This window comes from Hyperolius riggenbachi, chromosome 3, assembly GCF_040937935.1.
Source record: "Hyperolius riggenbachi isolate aHypRig1 chromosome 3, aHypRig1.pri, whole genome shotgun sequence".
Classification (NCBI taxonomy): domain Eukaryota; kingdom Metazoa; phylum Chordata; class Amphibia; order Anura; family Hyperoliidae; genus Hyperolius; species Hyperolius riggenbachi.
The window spans coordinates 306,450,950-306,476,542 of NC_090648.1; the positions used below are offsets into that span (position 1 = coordinate 306,450,950).

The 25,593-nt window shown below is 44.2% G+C and overlaps 1 protein-coding gene across 6 annotated transcripts in view; it reads left to right on the forward strand.

Moving 5' to 3' along the window:
* OSBPL8 (oxysterol binding protein like 8) overlaps nt 1–25,593 on the forward strand; it is a 289,354-nt gene that overhangs the window by 179,035 nt on the left and 84,726 nt on the right. For 2 of the 6 annotated variants that reach the window (XM_068276648.1, XM_068276651.1), the window contains exons 1-2: nt 11,535–11,741; nt 24,240–24,419. The exons of 2 other annotated variants lie outside the window; for them this stretch is intronic. In XM_068276648.1, coding sequence (XP_068132749.1) covers nt 24,281–24,419 — 139 coding nt within the window. In that variant the 5' untranslated portion in view covers nt 11,535–11,741; nt 24,240–24,280. 2 more of the 6 variants (XM_068276650.1, XM_068276649.1) reach the window with 2 other exon arrangements.

The following is a 25,593-nucleotide window of genomic DNA, read 5'->3' on the forward strand; positions in this document are numbered from 1 at the left end:
GGCCCTGGTCTGAGGGGGGATTCTGGGCAGCCGTAATCCACCCCCCCCCCCCCCCCGCATTTGCCTACGAGCGCTATGGGAGATGTTTGTGCTATATAAATAATGCTGTTGTATCTCCATATGATTTGACTGTATGATCACATACTCAGACTCTTTGGGCCGTATTCAATATTTTTTTCTCCTACTTTTCGCCTAGGAGATTTTTTATCTTCTGTTTAAAATAACTTTTCAATGCCCCCTGCAATTGAAAAAGTACCAAAAAGTAGGTGAAAAAGTATTGCCAAAATTGTGTAGTAGTTTTGTGCTTGCTGGCGACTTAAAAGGCATTTTATTGACAGGTTGTAAAAATATTACCAAGGAGAAAACTTAACCGAAAAAGTGAATTGAATAAGGGCCTTTATGTCCCATCTGCTCTGATCCCTTTTCACACCAAAGCTACTTAAACTACTTTAAAAGAAACTCCCTAACTTAAAAAAAAATCTGGGGGATATTTACCTCAGCAGGGGGAAGCCTCATGGTCCCAATGAGGCTTCCCCCACCCCTATAGCTTCAGGGGATTCAGCGCTGGCTTCCCTGAATCCTCCCCCGACGAGCCTGACAAGGGATGATGTATTTACCTCACCGAGATCCAGCGCAGGCGCAGTAGTGGCTCTTCCTTCGGGCTAGGCGGAAATAGCCAAGCCCAATCGTATCCGCTCTACTTCACAGGCGCAAAAGAACACGCGTCTGCGCAGTAGAGCGGATCGATCGGGTTTGGCTGTTTCCGCCTTAACCAGAATGAAGTAGTACAATCCAGAAGGTCCGCACACTCAAAAGGTAAACTTCCAAGTTTTATTCAGACAATATGACAATATTCCATTCCAACGGCCAACGATTCGTTTCGGGGCCCCGTGGGGTCCCCTTTGTCAAGGCAACACAAACAGAAGGTACAACTTGGAAGTTTACCTTTTGAGTGTGCGGACCTTCTGGATTGTACTACTTGATTTATATGGGTCCTTGCACCTCAACGGTGTTGTGCAATCTTTTCATCGATCTGTTAACCAGAATGAAGAGCGGCTAGAGCACCTGTGCAGACTCGCGGTAGGTAAATATTTACCTCACTGCACTTGGGGGGGGGGTCCCCGGCGCGGAGGAAGCCTTGTTGGGATCCAGAGGATTCCCCCTCCTGAGGTAAGTACCCCCCAAGGTCTCTTTTTTTTCCTTACAGATTTTCTTTAAACACAATAATTGCCAGTTTTCCCTGGCAAGAGCTGTCTAAAGGCTCATACACACGTGCAACTTTTCTGACCAGCTATTGTGCAAACTTGGTGGATCGATTCACAAAACTGTTGGGCTGATATAGTGCAGTTGGCCACATGTGTACAAGTTGTTTGAACAACTTGTACTTGTTTGAATGTGGCCATATTGTGCAGTCTGTCTTCCGCTTGCATGTGCAGCATGTAATGGAGTTGGTCGTTCAGTTGGTGCGTGGAAAATACAAGTCAAGCAATCGCTTGGCCATGTGGTCGGTCCTGTCGTCAGGTTGGTGATGTGGAAAACTACCATCATTTGGAGGAAGACTAGAGATTAAATTGTCTGTCTCATCAGATTATTTTCAGGTTTGCTTTAGCAAACGGGTAGTTTTGGTGAGCATTTTTCTTTCAGTTTGAGTGAAGCAGTATGTCGTCATCCTGGTGATTTTGCATTCAGAACACTCCCAGCCCTGCTCCACTAGCTCTTTATTGCTTTGGGCAGTGAGAGGTAGAGTTGCGTGCGTGTGCAGCCTGGTGCTGGGATTTATTCGGTGGCACGTTTTCTGTCAGTATGTTGACACCTCTTCAGGGACCTGAGCAGATCAGTGCAGATGAAAATGTGGCAATACATGACAAGTGTACAGTATCTATAGCTGCATACATTTAAAAATGCTGCGTGGTAATTTGGGCACAAGGCATTGCTGATAGTAGAACATTGGTATTGTTATTGATATTGCACTATCACCTGTTATTGATAGTAGAATATCAATAATGCTCCCAGTATTCTACTATTGGCCTATCTAATCCTATCCTCACACTAATCTCTCCCCATCTTTGCCTAATGGTGGGCACTAATGATCCACTCTTTTTCATACAATCTTACCAAATCTATGTAGTATAAGGGTAAATTGAATGATAATACTGAAAAGAAACTTCAGGCAGTTACCTTATACTACATAGAAATGGTAAGATTGGATGAAAAAGATTGGCTCATTAGTGGCCACCTTAACACTAATCTACCCCCTACCTATGCCTTAGGGCCTGAGCCCACTGACGCAGTTGTATCCGCTTCTGTCCGCTTTTCAGCATCTCTAACATTGATATGCAACTGAAAAGCGATACAACTGTACCAGTGAGCTCAGGCCCTAATGGCACCATACATGGTACAGTTTTTTCATTTTTTTCGATTAGATAATTTCGTTCAGCTATTCTGTTAGATCGAGCAAAGATTTTTCCAACATGTCCGATATGATTTTTATGGAAAAAAATTGAATAATCATTCATTTTTCTTGATCCCAGAAGATTCCTTTCGATTCGATCGCTTTGGTCAGACAAATAGGAAAATCGAACATTTTTATTGTACTGTGCATGGGCACCATAACACTAACTTCACTGCTATCCAGCGCCGCTAAAAGAATTCACTACCGCTAGCTAGACTCCAGCATCGCTATCCTTGCAGCCACCACCACTATCTGGTGTCACAGCCGATAACACCAGTTCGGCTGCACAATAGCTGATCTCTAATGCAGGCATCGGTAACCCCCACTGCTACCAGGAGTTGGACTATCCAGAGTTGTGCTGAAAAAAATAATAAAAACCTCCCATGTTTTTTTTTTTTCTTGCCTAAGATGTTTGCACTTACTGAGCATCATTTCTAGTGCCCTACAATATGCACAACTTTTTGGTTTTATGAATTTGTTAAACACATATGATCACATTGTGCTTCCTGCTCTGTTTGTTTTTTTAACAGAACAACCTTGTAGAGATCCTCACCACTTTAGGGCGTTAATCTTAGTTTATTAAGTAAAAAAGACAAACAATTGAAAAAACTGTAGGGCATGACAATCCATGGTTTCGGGCTGCTACCCATCTTCAAGTTGCCCAGTTGGACTGACTGGCTTCTTTCCAGATCATCCTCACCCACCACTCTTCCCGCTTCTTTAAAATGGCTCTTCTCTGCCAACAACATCTGCTCTGCTAATGATCTTTTCCTCTCATTCACCCTAGCTGCAATAGCTGCCTCTTCTTATTATTGCATTGAGGACTTTTTGTTTTTGTATTCTGGAACTCCCTCCCACCGTCTGTTCAGCACTCACTCACTCTTGCTGTCTTCAAATGCGACCTGAAACTCCCTTCAGGTGGTTGTGCTCCGGCTTAGGACATTTTAACCAGCTACTGACCAGCGTTCATCCAATTTTACTTCATATAATAATAATAATGGCAGTATTTGTATAGCGCCTTTCTCCTGTCGGACTCAAAGCGCTTGCGAGGCAGCCACTAGAGCGCACTCAGTAGGCAGTAGCAGTGTTAAGGAGACTTGCCCAAGAAACTCCTTACTGAAATAGGTGCTGGCTTACTGAACAGGCAGAGCCTAGATTTGAACCCAGGTCTCCTGTGTCAGAGGCAGAGCCCTTAACCATTACACTATCCAGCCATATGCAGTGAACAGAGGCGCCAACAGAATAAAATGCACTAAAATTGTTAGAGAACCCGAGGTGGGTTCTAAGAACGCTAATTGCACACAGAGGCTAGGTCTGCATGTACTGCCCAGCCTCTGTTGCTATACTGATCCCCCCACAGGCCCCCCTGCGCTCAGCTTACCCCCCATAAATCATACGCCGAGCTGTCGACACGCAGCGTGTCGCTGCCGGCTGTTTAGCTTCCATCTGTCACCTCTCGCCGCACCCCTGCCTCCTCCATAACTCTGGTCATCGCCCGCGTCCCTTACCTCCAATCAGCGGGGAGGGAAGGGACGCAGGCGTGGACGGGCGCTATGAAGGAGGCGGGGGAGCGGCGAGAGTGACAGAAGGTAAACAGCCGGCTGCGTGTCGACAGCTCGGCGTATGATTAATGGGGGACACAGCAGAGCGCAGGGGGTCCTGTGGGGGGATCAGTATAGCAACAGAGGCTTGGCAGTATATGAAGACCCAGCCTCTGTGTGCTAATTCGCATTCTTAGAACCCACCTCGGGTTATCTTTAATATTGCTAAGGAGGTAGTGGTGGACTTACCTCCCCAAAGCAGAGCTGAAACTGTCATTTTTTTTAAAATACATACAATTATTCATATACTCCAAAACAGTGTTGCAACAAGTTTCATGGGTATAGTCCTTCATCGGGCAATAAAAAGTGGTGTATTCAGTGTTGTCCCCAGAAATCTTTTCCAACCGGGTGGCATGAAATATTAGCCGGGGTTTGCATGAAACGTAGCCGGGTGGGGCGAGAGCCGGGTGGCATGAAATAGTACCCGGGTGGGGCGAGAGCCGGGTGGCATAAAATAATAGCCGGGTGGCGAGATGAGAGAATGCAGGACCAGTGCTTCTGTGAGCAACTCTGCTTACAGCATAAGAGGAGGTGAGCAGATGACAGCCAGGTGCTCACGAAAACTAGCCGGGTGGAGCACCCGGCTAAAAGTTCCTGGGGAGAACAGTGTATTTAACTGTCAACCAGAGACAAATGGATACATCAGACTAATGACCTCATAAACAATGAACCAAATTGATAGTGTATAATAGTAATTATTCGTATCATAGCTTGGTATTGGTACACATAATATATATGACAGAGCTAAAATGACGGATTAGATCAGGGTAGGTATAAGTAGTGCATGGTTTATTTGAACACAGGTGTCTAGGGAAATGAAAAAGGCATTCTATAGTGGTGTGTGTGGAGGGGGGGAGGAGTTTGAAGTGACCTTGAGTAGAGGACCCTTATAGACTGGCGTACAATGAAGTACAGAGGTCTGTGGGATAGGTGACCAATAGTAACATGAAGTGCCATCCACAGATCTAAGTATACAAAGTGCAAATGGTTAAAGCATGACCTAAAGCCATCTAATTGCTTCAAAATAGGTCCGCTTTAAGTGGGAAGGCACTTTCTCACTTTCTTTTCCTGTTTGCAGTGCTGCTGTGTATGTACCTTGATTCTACCTGAAGTTATGTATTTTCTATATTTCCTCTCATTGTTAATACATCTGTCTGAAATATGTATTGTCTTACTCTGCACCTCAGAAGATTTTGCTGGTATATAAATCATTAATAAAAATGTTCTGTATTGATCGTTGCTGTACAGAGACTCCTTAAACCCCTGTGTTTTTCATTTTGGAAGTGCAGCACGTGTACAAATATGAGTAACACAAGATATAATCATTTTACGTGTTGCACTGCAGATTAGACTGTACAATGCCATTCTGGATTCTGGTTTTCAGCGAATTAAGTTATTCTTCTAGTTTTACTGCATTCTGCCTTCCTTGTCATTATGGTATCCTTGGAAACAGCATTAGGTATCGGGAACGCATTTAGTATTTGACAGGATTATGAAATGGCTGTGATTTTTATACCCTTTTATTCTGATGTTCCGGTGATAAACTAAAAAAACAAGTAAATCTGACATCAAGTCTCAACTGTTAAAGTGAAACTCCACCATTAAAAAATAGTTTCAAACATCAGTGCTACTCGAGACTTTTTGTAATCCTAATGAATTAAAAGTATGTTTCCATTGAAATTTGCAGCCAGATGTGAATTTCCTAAACTGGCCGAAGTTGGATTTTTTTTGCACAGATGCGTGCGCTACATAAATCAATACGAATAATCTATGGAATTTGTACAGATTGCCGAAAAACCTTCCACCTTGAGTAATTACCAGCACAGTGTGGGAGGTTGTTGGTATTTTTCCACACTTGTACTAATCCACTGTCTTAAAAAATGGTTAGTTCTATATCACAGTCTCTGTAAATTTTAACTGTGAAGTATAACTAGGCTTTATATTTCCATCTTTTACATGCTTAAAACTGGCAATGTATAGCTGAACTGATGGGATCACCTTTTTCTCAGCAAATTAGAGCAGGGGCGTCAAACTTAAATGCAAAGTGGGCCGAATTTGAACACTGGGATCAAGTTGGGGGCCAACCTTAATGTTTAGTGGCCACCTCCCTCCCTTTTAAAGTTCCCTTGTGTCTATGTCTATTGCAGGGCACATTAGACTTCAGGGAACTTTATAAGGGAGGGAGGTGGTCCCCTACACCATTCCCTGGTTTCTATGGGCCTCCCTCCTTTATACAGTTCTCTGGTGTCTAGTGGCCCTTCTCCCTTCCCTATACAGTTCCCTGGTGTCTAGTGGCCCCCTTTCGCACCCCTAAACAGTTCTCTGATGTCTAGTGCTTTCCCCCTTCCTCCCCCATATGGCTTCCCTGGTGATCTAGTGCTTCATCTCCAGTAATGCTTCCCTGCAGGTCTGGAGTGGACCAGATATGATGCAAAGTGTGGAAACCACTTGCAGGCTAAATTTGATGGCTCTGCGGGCCAGAGTTTTACATGTATTGAGTTAGAGGATCGAGTTGTTTTTTTCATGGTGACTGGAGGTGTGCTTTAAATCTTTTGCTTGACACCTGAACTGTACAAAAAAAAAGTTAAATACTTGCCTCAGTAGTGGGAAGTCTCTGAATGGTCCAGAGGCGTCTTTAAAGGGGTTCTTCCGCGAATGAGGAAAAAATAAAAAGTGGTTTATGCATAAGCTATTAAACATCCTTTTAAAATAGTGTAAAAAGTTTTTTTTTTTTAAATGAATGGTTTCATCAATACAACATGTATTGTAAATAGTGACGTATGAAGGACTGGGAGGCTAATCCATTTGTTAGGGGTGTTTTTTTTTTTTTTTTACTTCCTTTTCACAACCATAACTCCTGCCTAAGTAGTTTTCAGTGGTATAACCCACTTCTAGCAGGAATCGCAGTTATAGCCTTAACGGCTTAGCTCTGCTGAGCTGCTGAATATGTGTTTACATTGTTGCTAGGAAACCAGAGGGGTTCAGACACTCCTTTGTGAAAAAGAGTCATAAGGTGCTGGTAGAATGAATCAGTCCCATCTACACCATATGATTCTTTGTCAGATTCAATTCAATTTGATTTGATTCATTGATTTGAGTCAATCTGACATCTCTGATTCATGATTCAATTCAATTCGATTCAAATTGAATCGAATCATAAATCGGACATGTCAGATTTAATCACATCAAATCAATGAATCAATCAAATTGAATCGAATGATGTAGATGGGACTGATTCATTCTCCCAGCACCTTATGACTCTTTTTCACAAACGAGTCTCTGCACTCCTCTGGTTTCCTAGCAACAATGTAAACACATATTCAGCAGCTCAGCTGAGCTAAGCCCTTAGGGCTCTTTCACATTAGGGCAGATTTTCTGCGTTTCAAAGCAAAGGGTAAAGTTTGCGTTACCCAAGGTGAAATGAAAGTCCATAGACTTTCATTTTAGCTTTCACATGTAACGCAGCCTTTTTGTGCGTTGCGTTACACTGCACCCAGGCGCAGTTTTTTCGGCCGACGCTAGCTTTATGCGTTACAATGTTAGTCAATGTAAAACGCACACTATGCACGATTTTAATCCGTTAACGCAGGCAATCAGTCCCAGAATGCAACAGAGGAACAATGTAGAAAGTTGAAAACTAAAAGAAAAAAAAATTACCTGCATTTTTCTATGTGCTGTAACGCACACTCACTGCAGTGCAATGCATATCAAAACGCATTAAAACGCATACAACAAAACGTATGCTTTGAGCGTTCTCCAACGCAAGCTCTGATGTGAAAGAGCCCTGCGGGCAGAGGTCTCAAACTCAATTTACCCGGGGGCCGCAGGAGGCAAAGTCAGGATGAGGCTGGGCAGCAGCTCCCTCCCCTCCCCCCTTTCCCGTCCCTTGCATTGATTTTTATTTAAAAATCAAATTCACACTGAAGCAAACTATTTTGCCTATTTTACCTTATAGTTCGCTTCAGTGCTCCCATTACAAGTAATCCGCCGTGTCCCCGCCGCAAAATGAGGGCTACAGAGCCCCCAAATCGCCCGGGGGGCAATCCGCCGGCATTTCCTGGAAGGGGCAAAGCTTTCAGCTTCAGCTCTGCCCCTCCTGACGTCAATCGCGGCGCATCGCCGCCTCTCCCCGCCCCTCTCTGTGAAGGAAGAGTGAGAGGGGCGAGCAGAGGCGGCGATGCACCGCGATTGACGTCAGGAGGGGCAGAGCTGAAGCTGAAAGCTCTGCCCTTTCCAGGAAATGCCGGCGGATTTCCCCCCGGGCGATTTGGGGGCTCTGCAGCCCTCGTTTAGCGGCGGGGATGTGGTGGATTACTTGGGAGCACTGAAGCGAACTATAAGGAAGCTTTTGCCGGCACGGGCCACAAAATATTGTATCGAGGGCCGCAAATGGCCCGTGGGCAGCGAGTTTGAGACCCCTGCCTTAGGGCTATAACGGCGATTCTTGCTAGAAGTGGGTTATACCACTGAAAAACTACTTAGGCAGGAGTTATGTTTGTGAAAAGAAAGTAAAAAAACCCACCACCCCTAACAAATGGATTAGCCTCCCAGCCGTCATCCGTCACGATTTACATTACATGTTGTATTGATGAAACCATTCATTTAAAAAAAAAAAAATTTACACTATTTTAGAAGGCTGTTTAATAGTTAATGCATAAACCACTTTTTATTTTTTTCCTCATTCGCAAAAGAACCCCTTTAATCCTTCCACAGTCCACCAGTTCCAGTGCAGGGTCCCTGTATACCTAGCCCAAAATAAACGGTGCTCACAGCTGTATAAAAAGAGAAAACTTTATTCATCAATAAAGGTAACAGGACACACCAAGGAAAATCAAGATCCAACCTGTTAAAAACAGGAATATGGGGGGGGGGTCTGGGGTGGACCGGACTCTATGACTCACTTCCTGTTGCCTTGAGAAAGCCCAGGTGATTGGGTGAAACATGTATGCAGGTAGAAGGCAGGAGCAGCTGGATCCCTGACCCACATGAGACTGTTATAGCGCTGATTGTGCACTGTGGACACGCTACCTGCTTTGTGATTATCAGCTGTGCCGCATGTTGAGGAGGAGCGGTGAGTCTTTTATGTATCCACAGCCACACTATGCAACACTGGATCTCAGTTACACCCCTTCACTGCTGGATTCAAGCTAGGGTATACACAATGACTGGCCAGTGCATGTGTGTGGTGTGGATGGTCAGTGCATAGGACCGGTCCGAATTAGCCAGGGCTACACGTTGTGGGTCACGGGGTCTCCCCCATTTCCTCGTACACAGCTGTGAGCACTTTATTTTGTTCTATTCATGTCTTCGTTTTACGGTTTGCTCCTGCAGTTCACTGCAGTAACAGTGGTATAAATAGCTGTGCCCCGTTGCATATTTTTGTATTCTGTATACCGACTTGACTTGGGTAGTTGAATATGTTTCTCTCGGCACTGTGGATGAGAGTATCCCGACAGGGCATGTCCTTGTAAGGTCTACACATGCCCAGTAGAACAAAGCACAAATGCATGAGGGGAAAAATGCTGTGCAGGTAAGGCTTTATTCTACTTGATATGGGCAGACCTGACCAGCACATGCCCAGTCAGAATGCACTGTGCACTGGAAGAAGCCTATTCAATTTGCGCAATTTGAATTCCTGCACTGGAATGGTGAGCTGCAGGAGAGGATCTGAGAAGCATCTGGACCATCCTGAGGCTTACCTCTGCTAAGGTAACTATTTAACTTTTTTTTTTTTTTTTAACGATTTAGGTATACATACCTGGGGCTTTCTCCAGGCTGATGGCTCCCTCCCCATCACCCCCCACCTGGATTGGATGGTCCCCAATTCCCCCCGAAAGTCCTCCAGCTGGTGCAGGCACAGTCCAGCCATGCACGCTCCCCCATCGCTGGGGACGATGGGGGAGCGTCCCAGACTGGAGGACTTTCGAGGCCAAATTGCAGACGATCCAGGTAGTGGGGGAGGATGGCAAGGGAGCGATCAGCGATATTTTTTTTTATAGCGGTTTGTCAAATAGTTCTCTTGTTTATTGTGTTTATGTAAGTGAATACTTCTGTAATGTTTATTTAGGGATAGTCAGGGAGATTGCTAATCATTTTGAGTTGGTGCAAATATTATTTTGATTTTGCACATTTGGCTTGGAACTGGGCTGATTAAAATCAGCTACTGCGTTTGATTGCTCCCATTCCAAGCTGCGTACATTTGTTTAAGTTAAACAGAAAATGTGACCATCTCCCTATATAGTTTCCATATAACTGTGTCGAATAAATGCATGTACTTAGTGTTTCTGATTCTGCTTATGTGGGCTGCTGAAGAGTCCTTCAGTCTGTTTACATAGAGCAAAAAGAGTGCTTGAAACCTTTAAATTGGTGACTTAGGCATGGGAGGTGTGGCCATGCTCCCACAATCAGGAAGATTGTTGTCATGTCCGTTCTTACCTCCAGATCCCCCTTCCCCCGGGGCCTCCAGTGTCCCCTGAATCTTTACAAAAGGGAAAATAGGCATAAAAACAACTTTTTTTAAGTATCTTGAGAAGGTATTACTACATATCTGAAGATTTATTATGATCAGTGTCCCAGAAAAAAAAAATTACCACCACTTTACTGACTTGTGACTGAGCTCACTGGGTAACTAAGAAGGGATAGTAAGAATGTAATTCCCTAACAGGGACATAGACAGCATTACAAACCTAGCTAAACAGGCAAAGTATACAAAAAAGAGTGCCTTCATAATCATAAAATATCTAAATCCTGTGCCTATTAAGTCTTTATCTAAAAAAAAAAAATTCTGCTGTGGAACCTAATCATGTACAGAACTGCATGTAAAATCTATATTTAAAGAGTGAAGTGTTAAAACCGCTGTAAGGCATTTAATGGTCCTGTCAGTTGTCACCAATGAGGATTTCCCCTCACTTCCTTTTGAAATAGTGTCCCGCACTTGGGGAGAAACTGAGGTAAAATCTTATTTGGACAAAAGCTGGAGTTACCCTTAAGCTGTTGTGCTAAGCTGTAGGAAGTAGAGGTACCGCATGTACATGTTGATTGAGACAGTGGAGTCTGTGTGTAGCTATCCTTCTAGCATTCAAGCTGTAAAATAGGGTTGGGTCACCTTTTACCTTTTTGTAGAATGTCCGGTGGCAGTGGTGTTTTCTTCCTCCCTTTTATAAAGGAATAACCACAAAATAATAAAGTGAATCTGAGAATTGTCTCCTTGCAGCATTTTCTTTTATCTAAAGTTGAGCACTGAGACCGGTAGATTGCCTTGTGCAATCTATCCTGTCTCTGAATTGAGTTGAATAGCAAGGAGTGTGAATGAGGCAGTATTGCACCTGACCTGACTGCCCTGCTAAGCTAACATCCTGGCAAGGCAGTGACCTCAGTATGTGCTGCTTGTATCATTAGGAAGGAAATATGATCACGGAAGAAGTCCACGTATCTGGGATGGGAGGAGCTGAGTAGGGAGCTCAGCTGAGCCTGGTGAGTAGCCTCTCCAGCATAATCACACAGACCCACAGCCTGTACTATCCTCCATCTAATGTCTCTCTGTAGCAGCACACCTAGTCTTCAGGATTAAGGGGGGAATTCTTTACAGGAATGTGTGCTACTGGGACGTAAGAGCTTTAATCCTGAAACATGAACACTCTTTTGCTTTTGGATTTCTTGTGTCCTTGACTAAAACACGCTGACAAGAGGCAAGTATATAGCAGAACAGCATGTTGATTCATGCAACAGTGTGTGTGTGTGCTGCGTGCTAGACAAATCTGCAGTGATTTCATTAGCTTGCAAGGGAGGTTGTGTACATCCGTGTGCCTTTATTTAGTGTGTTGTTTATGTGTTTAGCAAACTTAGTTTCCTTTTCTCAGCAGTAATAATATAATACAGTGTAATGTAGCTGAGAGACTCATTGGCTACCTTTCTTTTGACTGATAAGGTCTAATATCGTCATCTTATAAAAGTTTCCTCGCATCCTTTACATTTATAATTACATGGCACAGCTCTGCCCTGTGACTACGCAATAGCACTATGCTGCAGGGGGATGCCAGCTGTGACATGGCACTGCACATACACTGCTGTCACGTGCTCAGCCCAAAATTAGGAAGGAACCAGAATTGGGAAGTTGCTCCACTGATAGATTATATGAAACTTTTACTATAAAATGTTGTGTTTTTTGGTTTTTATACAAATGGATTATATATATTTTTTAGGCTCATGAAATCGATTAGGGATGATGTCCTAAATAGTGTCTGTAACCTAAACGAATGTCCAGCGCTGCGTAATATGTTGGCGCTTTATAAATATAATAAATAATGTCCAAATTGGGAACTATGATTTTAGCTGTACTTATCCTTCTGTAGATTTTCCATTGGCTAGGGAAGCCGCATAATGTAGCCAGCTGCCTGCTTGTTGTTTTCACTTTCTCCCCCACAGTGAGCACCTCTCAGTATTCATCAGATGATGTCCAGGCTTTTGACACCACTTCCAGACCCATGTAGCTGTCACCTCCACGCTGTTGTGGTATTACCACTGGCTAATAGCGCGTCTTGTCTTAATATGGATGTGGCGCATGGTGAAGAGGCAGATATGGGCATTAAGTAAGAGATTCTATTTTGCGTCAGTAAAAGGACGTTGATTACAGAGTCCTCAATCTTTTGCCATCTTTATTTTAGATGCTGTTCTACCCCTCCCCCTAAGTCACTGACTGATTGAGGTTACTTTTCTAACACAGTATCTGCAGTGTTAATAATGATGGCCCAGCAGAGAAATGCTTGCATGATGAATCAGTTCAGAGGTTCTGGCAGTAATAAAGTGACAGCGTGAGAGGTTGTTGGCTGCCCACAAGGGAGAGAACAGACTTCTGGGAAATGGGCTTACAGTCTAGCATGAGCTAGGATTTCACAGACCTCTGTTACCTTGTTAACTCTAGGGATGCACAGCAGTAGCATGTGTTCCCAAGACATCAAGCTAATCCACACTATTCATCATGGCTGCTAATATTCCTGTATAGGTTGCGGCAGGCGTTCCATTTATGTAACCTTTTCAGGTAACGCTCATAAATATGCTTCAAGCACATTACTGGAGTGAAGAGATCTGTCAATATTTATTGACTTCACACTGGAAGGCTAGCGAGTGCTGACTGAACATATATTCAGATTTATATGTGTTCCCTGTAAACATCCAGTAGGAAGGGCAGTCAAATCATGCAAATCTCCTCAGAAAAGCAGTTTCTAGTCAAATGAGTGCAGAGATGATAGCAGGTGTAAATGGCCACGATGGGAAATTGTAATGTACCTTTAGTTTCCATCAGTACTACTGGGGCTGTTAGTAAAATGCATTATGAATCTGATGACCCATAAACCAAAGCAGTTATTAAACACTTTTGTTGCCTTGAGTGTTTTCATAGATTGTGAAATAATGAATCACACTTAGCACATTACCGTTGATCCTTGCATGCTCTTAGTGGAGGCGCTCATATGGGTTGCTTTAGTTTACCCTTGCAAAGTACAAAGTAAGGATGTGTACTTTTAAATATGCCAGATCAACCACAAATTCCCACTGACCAAAAGTGGAAATGTAGCTGTCAAGGAGTTCTGTGTCCTCTAAATTCCCCCCCCCCCCCCCCAAAAAAAATTAAAAATTAAAAACACACATATTGGAGAATATAAACCATGTGCTGTGGAAGGTGGGTGCATAATACAGAGAGTCCCTGCGATGCAGACAACTTGCCCATCCTGTCACATTTAGTTGCACTCCCCCTATCACAGCAGAGGCTATGCTTTCACCTCTCCGCCGGAGTCCAGTGCTGTGCTTTCACCTATCCGCTCACCGCTCGGCCTAGTGCCCAGCATCTCCTACCGCATGAAGCATGATTACACATTACATGAGGAGAGTGAGGTGCCAGCACTAGAGGGAGCAGGAGACAGGCAGAATATTCAAACCGCATCAGCGCTGGACTGTATCAGCAGAGCACAGCTTCTGCTGGGCAGAGGTAGCACAGGGGGACAGAGGTAGCACAAGCAGACAAGAGGAGGCACAGAGGGACACGCAGGAGGGTGGGGGGAGGGCAGAAGGAGGTACAAGGAGACAAAGGGATACATGGGGGGGGGGGAGGGGAGGAGAGGAAGAGGAGACACAGAGGGACACAGTGGAGGCTGCCTGCAACTTACACTGTCTGAACCTTGTGATGTCTGCTTTCCAGGGGCTGGCGATGCTGCTGATCTTCAGGGCATGGGAGATTTGGCTTAATTTGGGGGTGGGGCTTAATCCAGGGGCATGGCGCTCCCCAGGACCAATGACATTCCAAGCAATGGCCTGGAATGCCTTTGGTGAAAAAAGGCCCTGTATTCTCTAACTACTGTTGCTCAGAGGAGCTGACTATCTAAACTCTACCATAATGTATGACAGGAATGCTCATACAACATAACTGTGATCGTTTATCTGCATTCCTGATGGTCAGTGATTTGACAGGAAAAGAAACTTAAACTTAATATTCATATTACAGACTTTTGATAGAAGTATAATCCTGCCACGCAAAGCCAGGTGAAATTAGCAGATAAAGTAAAGAGAAGCTGTCAGATAAATGGGCAGACCTAGAAACGCAGAGGTGCGCTGTGGTGGTGTGTTGTGTACACACTGCTGATAATGGGTTTGTATATGGCCTGAACAGAGGTCTTCATGTGTTTCAGGGTACCACAATCAATAATTAATTATAAATGCATCCCTGAACAAACAGGGCAGTTTGAAATTGATGTGGCATATTTATGACTTACTTCTTCAGTGAAACTTCTCCTTTAAATAAGTTCAGCTCATTGCTTTTAGTACAGTCAGCCCCTAATGGTAGACTAGCTGCTGATTAGCTACTGTTGTGACAGATGGTTGGAGATTTCAAGCTATATTGTTGAATGAACAATCTTTTGGAACATTGCTTGCTTTTAAGGGTTTTTCTGAGTATAGTTGGCATACAAATGATTATTATCTCTATGCATTGAAAACACACTCACACCGAGCTGGATCTTTAGAAGTAATAATAAACCAAGCCAAGCAAGTTGCAAAAATTTAGGTGCTTGGTTTCCACACGGCTATTCAAATTCCTTAGGTCTGTAATATTCCAAAATCTAAAATAGACAGCTGAAAATTACTCTTCCATGGACAGGAATAGCTCCGTTTAATTCTGGGAAAATACACATTTTTGTAAAACGAATACCTTTTAATAGCTAACTTATAAAATTAAGTTATGCAGACTTTCAGGGAGCTAAAGCCCTTCTTCAGGCATATTTTCAGATGTTAGCTAAAGCTAAACACTGCATACAGGTAAATAGTGAACACGTAGATGACAGTTGTATGGTAACTATTTAGCAATGAGGTGTCAAGTAGGCCAGCAGGCTGAAGACCATGAAATCAAGTCAGTCATGTTGAATAAGATGTCATGAAACCCATTCCACAACTCTAACCTGTTAATGTCTTGAACACTCTCATGAATTTTTCTTGAGTGCTTACTTTTGAAGTTACCCTTAGGGCTTGTTTCCACTGTTGCGACGCGATTCGCCGGCATTCCGACGCTTGTAAAAACGCATGCGGATGCGTTTCTGCATGCGTTTTTACCCGCGGTTTCGCGTGCGATTTCGCATGGCAGGGTGCCATGCGAAATTAACCATGACACTGCCAGGGCAAAATAACATTGGAAAAGGTGCGAAATCGCACGCGAATCGCGGGTAAAAACGCATGTAAAAAACGCATGCGTTTTTACTATTAAATACATTAGCGGCGATTCGCACGGATTCCCGACGCAGGCGAAATCGTTGCCTCTTTTGTGCGTTTTTTCTCCGCAACAAAAAACGCACAACGCCACCGCAGGAGTGGAAACAGCCCCATCCACTCACATTACATGTGCGAATCCGCATGCGTTGGACGCATGCGGATTCGCGATAGTGGGAACGAGCCCTTAGGAATAAGTACTTTTAGATCTTGCATGCTGTGTCCTGGTTTACAGAAGTCCTGGGTACTGGTGTGTCCATGTTACTCTCACTGATTTTAAAATGGCAATGGTTCATTCTTGTGTGCAGTTTCTGCCCTGTTCTCCTAAATAGATTGTTCTTGATGGGCATTTCTTGCAGAGTATCATGTATACAACATTAGTTGACTGACAAGAGAATTGGTCTGGTATATCACAAGCAATATGAGCAAGTCTCACACCCTCTGTTATTGCAGTGGAATGTGTCTATAGAGTTCTGTTAATACACTTCTGATAATTTGTCGCAAATAAGGAAGCTGTCTGAAAGCAAGAAGTGGTAAATTAGGGAACATTTATTTAAGGTGTTTGAGTATAATATCGAAAGCCCTACAACCAATATGTCACAAAGACAAATACTTTAAAGAAATTTTCCCTGATTTACCACTTCTTGCTTTCAGACAACCTCTCTAAATGGACACACCAGTGGCCTAACACATGATTTACCTAGGAATCATTATATTACATTCTTATCTCGCTGTCAGTTCCTCTCAGAAACTCACCATTTTCTTTTAACAGTGATGCCTTCCAGATCGGACAAGATCTTGTCAGACTTGTCTCTCAGGAAGCTAAAAGCCTTAAAGCAAACCTGAACTGAAAATTAAAAGTCAGAATAAACCTGCACATCATACTTAACTCCCATGTAGTCTACTCATCAAGCTCTTGTATCCTGTTTGTCCACTGTGATACATTTTTAAAATGGCCATTACCCCAGAACAACTTCCTGGTCAGCAAATTGCTAAACTGTAATATTCGAGCCGTAATGAGCCATAGGGAAACAAGGTGATGGTTATCAATTGTCCTTTCAGTTATAACTGATAGCAACTGATATATAACTGACAGCAACTGATATATTTCAGTTCTGACAAAATCTTGTCAGAAATGGTAGGAATCATTGTAAGAAGAAAATGATGAGCTTCTGAGAGGAACTAGTGATGAGGTAAGTATTTAAAGGAGTTGTCCGGAAAAAATAAATAAAATAAGCGCTACTTACCGAGGGCTTCCTCCAGCCCCAAGCTCCCAGCACGTCCCTCGCCACAGCTCTCCCTTCAGCCGTTCGCCGGAGCTCCGACCCGGTCCCCGGCGATGTCTGGAGGTCGCTCTGTACTACGCCTGCGCGATTGGCGCTGTCAATCACCGCCACGTGGGCCGGAGCGGACTGCATAGGCGCAGTAGTTCTGCGCCTGTGCAGTCCGCTCCGGGCCACGTGGCAGTGATTGACAGCGCAGATCGCGCAGGCGCAGTACAGAGCGACCTCCAGGTTGCTCTGACGTCATCGCCGGGGACCGGGTCGGAGCTCCGGCGAACGGCTAAAGGGAGAGCTGCGGCGAGGGATGTGCTGGGAGCTGCCGGTAAGTAGCGCTTATTTTATTTTTGCCGGACAACTCCTTTAATATTTATTTGCAGGTACATCATGTGTTTATTTCATGTGTTTATTTTAAATCATTTTACTCAAGTTCAGGCTAACGGTATAAGTTGCTGGCAGTTATAACTGAAAGGACAACTGATGTACAAGGTAATGTCCGTGTTTCCCTATGGCCCAAGCGATATTACTGGCCAACAGTGTGCTGACCAGGAAGCTGTTACTGGGTCATTGCCATTTTTAAAATGGAAGATAAGAGAATTCCATTGATCAGTGGACAAACAGGACGTGGTAGGGGAGAAACAGATTGATTAGCAGATTAAGCGGGAGGTAAGTATAAAAGGTATATGTTTATTTTGACGTTTATTTTGCAGTTCAGGTTTGCTTTAAGGCTGGTTTCACAGTGGGACGTTACAGGCGCACGTTAGAGCAGCCTGTAACGCAGCCCACCGCACAGTAATGAAAAATCAATGGGGCTGTTCACAGTGCCCACGTTGCGTTACATTGTAACGCTGCTTCACAAGGCAACGTACTGCATGCAGTACATTAGACGCGGCTGAGCCGCGTTAGACTGCTTGCACATGCTCAGTAACGTTGGGGAGGAGCGGAGAGCGGCCAGGCACATGGCTAATTAATATGCACTGCACATTGTGACGTGCAGTGTTTACTTCCTGGAGCGGCCGCTCTGTGCGGCGATTGGCCGGCGGGACCACGTGATGCCGCATGCGCACAAGAGTGCGCATCATGGCATCACTGACGCCAGAGTGAGCTGCACAACGCGGCTCACTCTGACGTCCAGATCCAGCACCACCAGGCGTTCCGTTAGGGGGACGTCATGCGACCTTAACGCCCCCTCTAACGCAACGTCCTGGTGTGAAATTAGCCTAAGGGTAATTTCAAAAGTGAATAAAGAATCATTTCTGAATACACAAACTTATGAAATGTTCAAGCCATCAACAGAAGGTTTGAATTGTGGAATTGATTTTCATTACACCCTATTTAAAGGGATACTGTAGGGGGGTTGGGGGAAAATGAGTTGAACTTACCTGGGGCTTCTAACGGTCCCCCACAGACATCCTGTGTCCGCGCAGCCACTCACCGATGCTCTGGCCCCGCCTCCGGTTCACTTCTGGAATTTCAGACTTTAAAGTCTGAAAACCACTATGCCTGCGTTGCCGTGTCCTCGCTCCTGCTGATGTCACCAGGAGTGTACTGCACAGGCACAGACCATACTGGGCCTGCACAGTATGCTCCTGGTGACATCAGCGGGATCAAGGACACGGCAACGCAAGCGCAGTGGTTTTCAGACTTTAAAGTCTGAAATTCCAGAAGTGAACCGGAGGTAGGGCCGGAGCATCAGTGAGTGGCTGCGCGGGCACAGGATGTCTGCGGGGGACCATTAGAAGCCCTGGGTAAGTTCAACTCATTTTCCCCCGACACCCTACAGTGTCCCTTTAACATGATTGACTTGATTTCTTGGTCTTCAACCTGCTGGACTCTTTGTATACATGAGCTCTCTGTCCCTAACCTACTGGCCACTTGACACCTCACTGCTAAATAGTAACCATACAACTGCCATCTAGGTGTTCACTATGTACCTGCATACAGTCCTGACTCCTGGCCAACATTTTTAAAAAAATGTCTCAAATACTGGTTTTCACAAAGTTTGCTGCTGTAGTGTTTTCAGATATTTTTGTCAATTTTCTCTATGTGTTGAAGTATAATTACAAGCGTTTCATAAATTTCTAAGGCTTTTATTGATGGTTACATCAAATTTATGCAAAAAAAGTCAATATTTGCAGTGTTGGCCCTTCTTTTTCAAGAGTTCTGCAAGTTGCTCAGGGGTGCGGTCATTAACTTCTTGGTTAAATCTGACTAATGACAACTCATTCTTTCATAATCAATAATTGGAGTTTGTCAGAATGTGTGGGTTTTTCTTTGTCCACTTGCCTCTTGAGGATTTGACCACTAGTTCTTTATTGGGTTAAGGTCTGGGGAGTTACTTGACCATTGACCCAAAAGTTCAATGTTTTGTTTCCCGACCCACTTAGTTATCACTTTGGCCTTATAGTGCAGTGCTCCACCATGCTTTACAAAACTGTTTTTGGATGTTTGGAAGAAGTTGCTGCCTGAGGATGTTGTGGTACCAGGGGTCGAGTCGGACGTGAACACGGATGGATGACGTCCACCTGCTTTTTTTAGAGGGTGGATGTCGTCCACCCTGGCATATGTGGAGTGAGAGCACAGTGAAAGGTAAGCGTTTTGCACAGCGGTGGAGAAGGGGGGACGTCTCCCCTTCCCTCACCTTGGGGCTCCCCCTCCCTCGCTCTCCCCTCCAGAACTAAAATTTTGCGGGCGGCTTGCAGCCACTTAACTCTGCCTCGTTCCAAGCGCTGGGTAAGTTCTGCGTGCCGCTGCTCTGGTCTAGACCAGACTAGCGGCAGTGGAAAGCTCCCTCTTGCACCGGAATGAGGAAGAGGTAAGTCCCGTCCGCTGCCAGCCGCCCCCACACTTTAGTTCTGGAGGGGAGAGCGAGGGTGTGGGAGCCCCAAGGTGAGGGAAGGGGGGGGGGAGGCCCCCCCCCCTCCCCACCGCTGTACCTACCGCTCCCCCTTCTCTGAGCTTGGCCCTCCTGCTGGGGGGGGGGGGGGGGGGGCACCTGGCTACCTATTCTGGGGACACCTCAGCACCTGGCTACATATACTGGGGACACCTATAGACCTGGCTAATTATACTGGGGACACCTATAGACCTGGCTATATATACTGGGAATACTTATAGATCTGGCTACATATAATGGAGACACCTATATTCCTGGCTAGCTGTACTGGAGACACTATACACCTGGCTATCTGTACTGGAGACCCCTATAGACCTGGCTACCAATTCTGGGGACATTATACACCTGGCTACCTATTCTGGGGACAACTATACTCATGGCTACTTATACTGGGGACACCTATAGACCTGGCTACCTATGCTCGGGGTACCTATTTTGGGGGGGACTGCTGTCAGATTATCTGTATTTTTGGGGAACCGCTGTTAACAGATTAAAGAGAAACTCCGACCAAGCTGTTAACCGATTAAAGAGAAACTCCGACCAAGAATTGAACTTTATATCAATCAGCAGCTGATACCCCCTTTTACCTGAGAAATATATTTATTTTCACAAACAGACCACCAGGGGGCGCTGGATGGCTGATATTGTGGTGAAACCCCTCCCACAAAGAAATTCTGAGTATGTACTCTTGGCAGTCTCCTGTCTGTGAACCCTGTTGCATTGTGGGAAAAAGCTGTTTACAGCTTTTTCCAACTGCCGAAACAGCAAGCAGCAGCTACATCACTTGCCAGCAGTAAAAATGTCACCATGTGATAAGAGGGATTACTTCCCTCTAGGTGTCGCATGGTGGTTTGGGGGCCCCAGTGAGTGAGAGAGACCTGGGGCCCCTGGGCTGTCATGTGGACCAGTGTTTGTGATTTTAAATTTATTTTTTGCAGCTTCTAGGATGCGGTTGACAGGTGAGTGGTTAGGGAGGGGACCGTGTGGGAGATGTGCCTACACGGGGCGTCCCTGTAAACGACGCAATTCACGATTGCGTCCAACCAAAGCCTCCCACTTGAATGCTAATCTATGTAATTCCTGCTAGGTATGGTACAGCAGGCAAAGGGTGTATGACAGTGCACCTGATTGGCTGACTGGCGTCTGCTGGCCAGATAGAGGCAGTATATTGCTCTGGCTGGAAGTTAGCAATTGTGTTTGTTGCATGTGATAAATGCCAGAATATAAATCAGGGATTTAAAATATTTTACAATGGGCAAACACTGACTAAATCATTTATACATAATTATTGTAAAAATGAAGCACTTTTATTACATTATTTTCACTGCAGTTCCTCTTTAAGTGTATTTTGGGGAACAGCTGCCAGATCATGTGTATGTTAGGGGAATGGCTGCTGCCAGATTACATGTAATTTGGGGAACTGCTGCCAGATTGTGTATGTTTGGGGGACCACTGCTGCCAGATTACATGTATTTTGGGTGTTGCATGTATTTTGGGTGATCCGCTGCCAGGTTTCGTGTATTTTGGGGAACTGCTTCCAGATTGTGTATGTTGGGGGAACTGCTGCTGCCAGATTGTCTATTTTGGGGGAACCGCTGCCATATTATCTGTATTTTGGAGGAACTTCTGACAGATTACGTGTCTTTTTGTTGAAATGCTGTCAGATTACATCTATTTTGGGGGGATACACTAAGGCAGAGCTCAAACTTCCCCGGCAGACCTTTTACACCACTGCTAAGGTCATGTATATTTGGCCCCACCCATGACCAGCCCACGCTATGCTTGACCATGCCCATTTTTTGGCGCGCCGCGTAGGGGTTTTTGGGGTGAGTCCGCTCACCTCGTTTTCCAGGACTGGAACCCTGTGTGGTACCATCCCTTATTCATGGCTGTGATCTTAAGCAAAATTGTGAGTGAGCCCCTCTCCATCAGGATACTTTACTGCTGGTATGAGACAGGACTGATGGTAGCGTACACCTTTTTCTTCTTCGTACAATCATTTTGCCAGATACCCCAAACATTTGGAAATGAGCTTTTCAGAGAAAATGACTTTACCCCAGTCCTCAGCTGGACAATCCCTGTACTATTTGACAGATAATATGCAAATTGAAAACGGAAGCTAACTTTTTGAAAACCACTATTTGTGCCATTCTGAAAACTTTTTGCCATGACTGTACCGTGTATTACTTCAGCTAACATCTGGAAACATGCCTGAAGAAGCGAAATCATAGCTAAACTTTAAGGAAACCTTAACTGAGAGGGATATGGATGTTTCCCTTTAAACAATACCAGTTGCTTGTCAGTCCTGCTGATCTCTAGCTGCAGTAGTAGCTGAATCACACACCTGAAACAAGCATGCAGCTAATCCAGTCTGACTTCAGTCAGAGCACCTGATCTGCATGCTTGTTCAGGAGCTGTGGCTAAAAGTATTAGAGACACAGGATCTGCAGGGGTGTCAGGCAACTGGTATTATTTTTAAAGGAAAAATCCATATACTTCTCAGTTTAGGTTGCCTTTAATCAGTTAATGTGACCATTTACTGTACCATCTCCAGATTGGATACCATTAATGGTGCCTATCAAAGACAAACAATCAATTCATTGATCAATTTATTGATTTTTTTTTTTCAGTTAATCTGAATTTTGGAATGATTCCTAAAGTCTAAGATAAATTATCAGTTTATTCCTCAGTTAGTGGGTCAGAACAATCGATATCATATAGGCTGGGTGATCGTTTGGGACATTGGACCATTAATGGGCATCTTTAGCTATTAAAAGGTATCACTTTTACAAAACTACCTATATAACTTTATTGGCTAACATGTCACAGAAAAAAACATTTTTTGCTACTTTTCTGGGAAACGAAAAGTACAGGTATGTAGGAATATCTGTACAGAGAGATAGATTAAGAGTAATGCTGCTGCCTGAAGACTGAGCTTATTGCTTTTCCATGGTGCAACAGAATCCTATGATTGTTATAACCGGTAGTATAACAGGTAGTCTTTAAAGAAGGAAAGTTTTTCACAAAAAGCCTGGCATTGTATGAACATGAATGGTGCTTTTCAGAAGCATGAGACTCTTTAAAGTCGAAAGAACAAGTTTTTGCATTTGTCTGCAGTTACTTGCTCTACTCCAATATGTCACCAACAGGTTGCTTTCATCTCCCCTTGCTGAAAGCTTTTTCTACTTCATATTTATTTTTCCCCTAGCCTACAAACCCTTAAACTCAACTATACAGCTATGTAAGCTTTCCTTAACATTTTTATTAGTGATAATTCAACATTTGTACTACTTTCCATAGGATCTGATGATTTACTGCATGCTTTACTATCCCATGCCCCCCTTTGTTTAGATTTTTTTTTGTAAGAACACAGTATTGTGTGTAGATTAAAAACATATTCCAATGCCACTGGAGATGGGGCTGAGTGTTTGCTTTGTGACGTGGCTCTGCTGTGTTTCTTCCTGCCAAGGCTTTCATATTCATTTGTTTCACTGCTGTTAAGTTGCAATAAATACACGCTAAATCATTCAGTGGGTTTATTGTGCAGATACTTGTCAAGGGATATGCTTTACGAAAACAGGCCCAGGAGCTTTGCCAAATCGAGAAAGCTGGAAGTGTAGAATCATTTTCCGTAGTGCATTCAGTCTTCTTCAAAGCACAAGTTTGTATGGGCAGTGGCAAGCACAGGACATTCATTGTAATGTGGAGATGTCTGAAATGAAATCTGTCATTTAGCTGTGGTCTCCTTAATCAAGTTGTATCCAGATCCCAGGCAATCAGCTGCCTCACAGTGACATTAAGCAAATGTTTTCCTGCCCTGTAGCTAGCATACAGTTGGAGTGAATAGTAACTTCCGCGTTCTGTCCACTTGTATCTGGGAAAGGGAAACACAGAGCAGATTATTTGTCTTAACAAAGAAAAATGTAGTTAATCCTTTATTTGCAGGGGAGCTTTCACTGCAAAGCAATTGATGCCAGGCATTCCAGCTGTTAGCAGCATACATTGTAGCTGGTGCATCCTAAAATAAGAAAAGATTCAGAGAGATAGTCTTCTCTTGTGTTACAAAGTAACACTGATTATGGATATTGATGTAGTGATTAACTGAAGGAATCTGGAATTGGTTGCTGCTGAGTTGTACTTGCAGGGCCTCCTTTAGACCAGGTGTCTGGTCATAGGGTGTGGTGTGGTATGCTTGTGGTTGGCGTGCTGTACTTAGTTGTATGAGCTCAAGGCAATAGCTCCACCATTCTTGTTCTAAGCAGCCTTCAGACTGACATTGTCTACCTGAGCACAAACCTCCGCCATGAAAGAAGAAGGCCTCCTGAGACGCAGGTCGTGTGCCGGAGTCTCACCTGGCGCCTTCCTCCCCAGGCCAGATGGACGAAAGCTTGTGAGAAATGCATCGTTTGGAGGCTACAATGAGCTTTCTCCTGCTCTGCCAGGTTTGTAGACATTTTCTACTTAGCTGTTCCTTTGGCAGCTTCCTTTGCATAAATGTTTAAACCGTTCATGCCAAACCTTTCAGTTGGTGGGTGATGTTCCATCTCATTAAGTTATATAAATTGTCTGCACAGCCTTCTAAGTTAATTTGTTTTGTACATTGTAAACTTGGAGACAGCAGTTATATACCTACCCTTTTCATACGGCTTTCTAACCATTTGCTTTAGATGAGGTCTCTTTTATGATAACTTTCAGGCTGGAACTCCTAGTGTGAACCTAGCTTAAGACAGTTACAAAGTAATTGGGAGTAAACCTAAGAGCCATTCAGAATCTGTGCATCAAAAGTGCCACTTCCATCTATTGCTGTATAATGGTATGTAACCCCACCCTCTCAATGATGCTTACTGTAGTCTGTCGTCTTGCAGCTTTCTCCCCCAGAGCACTTTGAGAGGTCATGTGATAATCCTACTTATTACAGGAGGTGGGGGGGTCATTGGCAGCAGACCTGGCTATGATAGGAGGGTACACCATTGTTGTATATGGCCTGGGTCATTAGAGGAATCTGCCTCTAAACCTCCTACCTGTTGTTTTGTATGGAGGGGTTTGTGGGCCTAGAGGGTCTCCAAGAAACCAGGCCTGTGCGTAGATCCTGCTCAGAGCACTGCACACATTTCCATTGGGTGATTTTCTAGCCCTAACATTCCTACTGGATGTAGCTGGTAAGCTTGTTAGGAAAAGTTCTCATAGTTGCGTAGTTAGTTTGGTTGACATCCATCCATAAAGTCCAACCAGAAAAAAAAGAATGGAAAAAAAAACACCATCCTGAACCTGCATATATCCCAGTTGATCCATCGGAAAGCGAAAAATCTTACAGGGCCTGGGCCATTAGCCTTAAAAGGGACAAATTCCTTCCTGACTCCAGATTATAGCCGTTGATGCCCTTCAAGTCCTCTTTAAATGCAGATATATATCTCTATTAATAATCTTGATAGCACTTATAATTTCTGGACTGAAGCCTGCTAAATTCCTGAAAGCTGCATTTTTAAAGTTGACTAGGGAAGACATGAGCCTGGAAAATCTATTTTCTGGTCACTTCTCCACCTATGCAGCACAGTGTAACCCTGAAATATGTCTGCCTAGTAGTTCCATGTGTGGAGAGGGAAGTCTAAGTTGTTA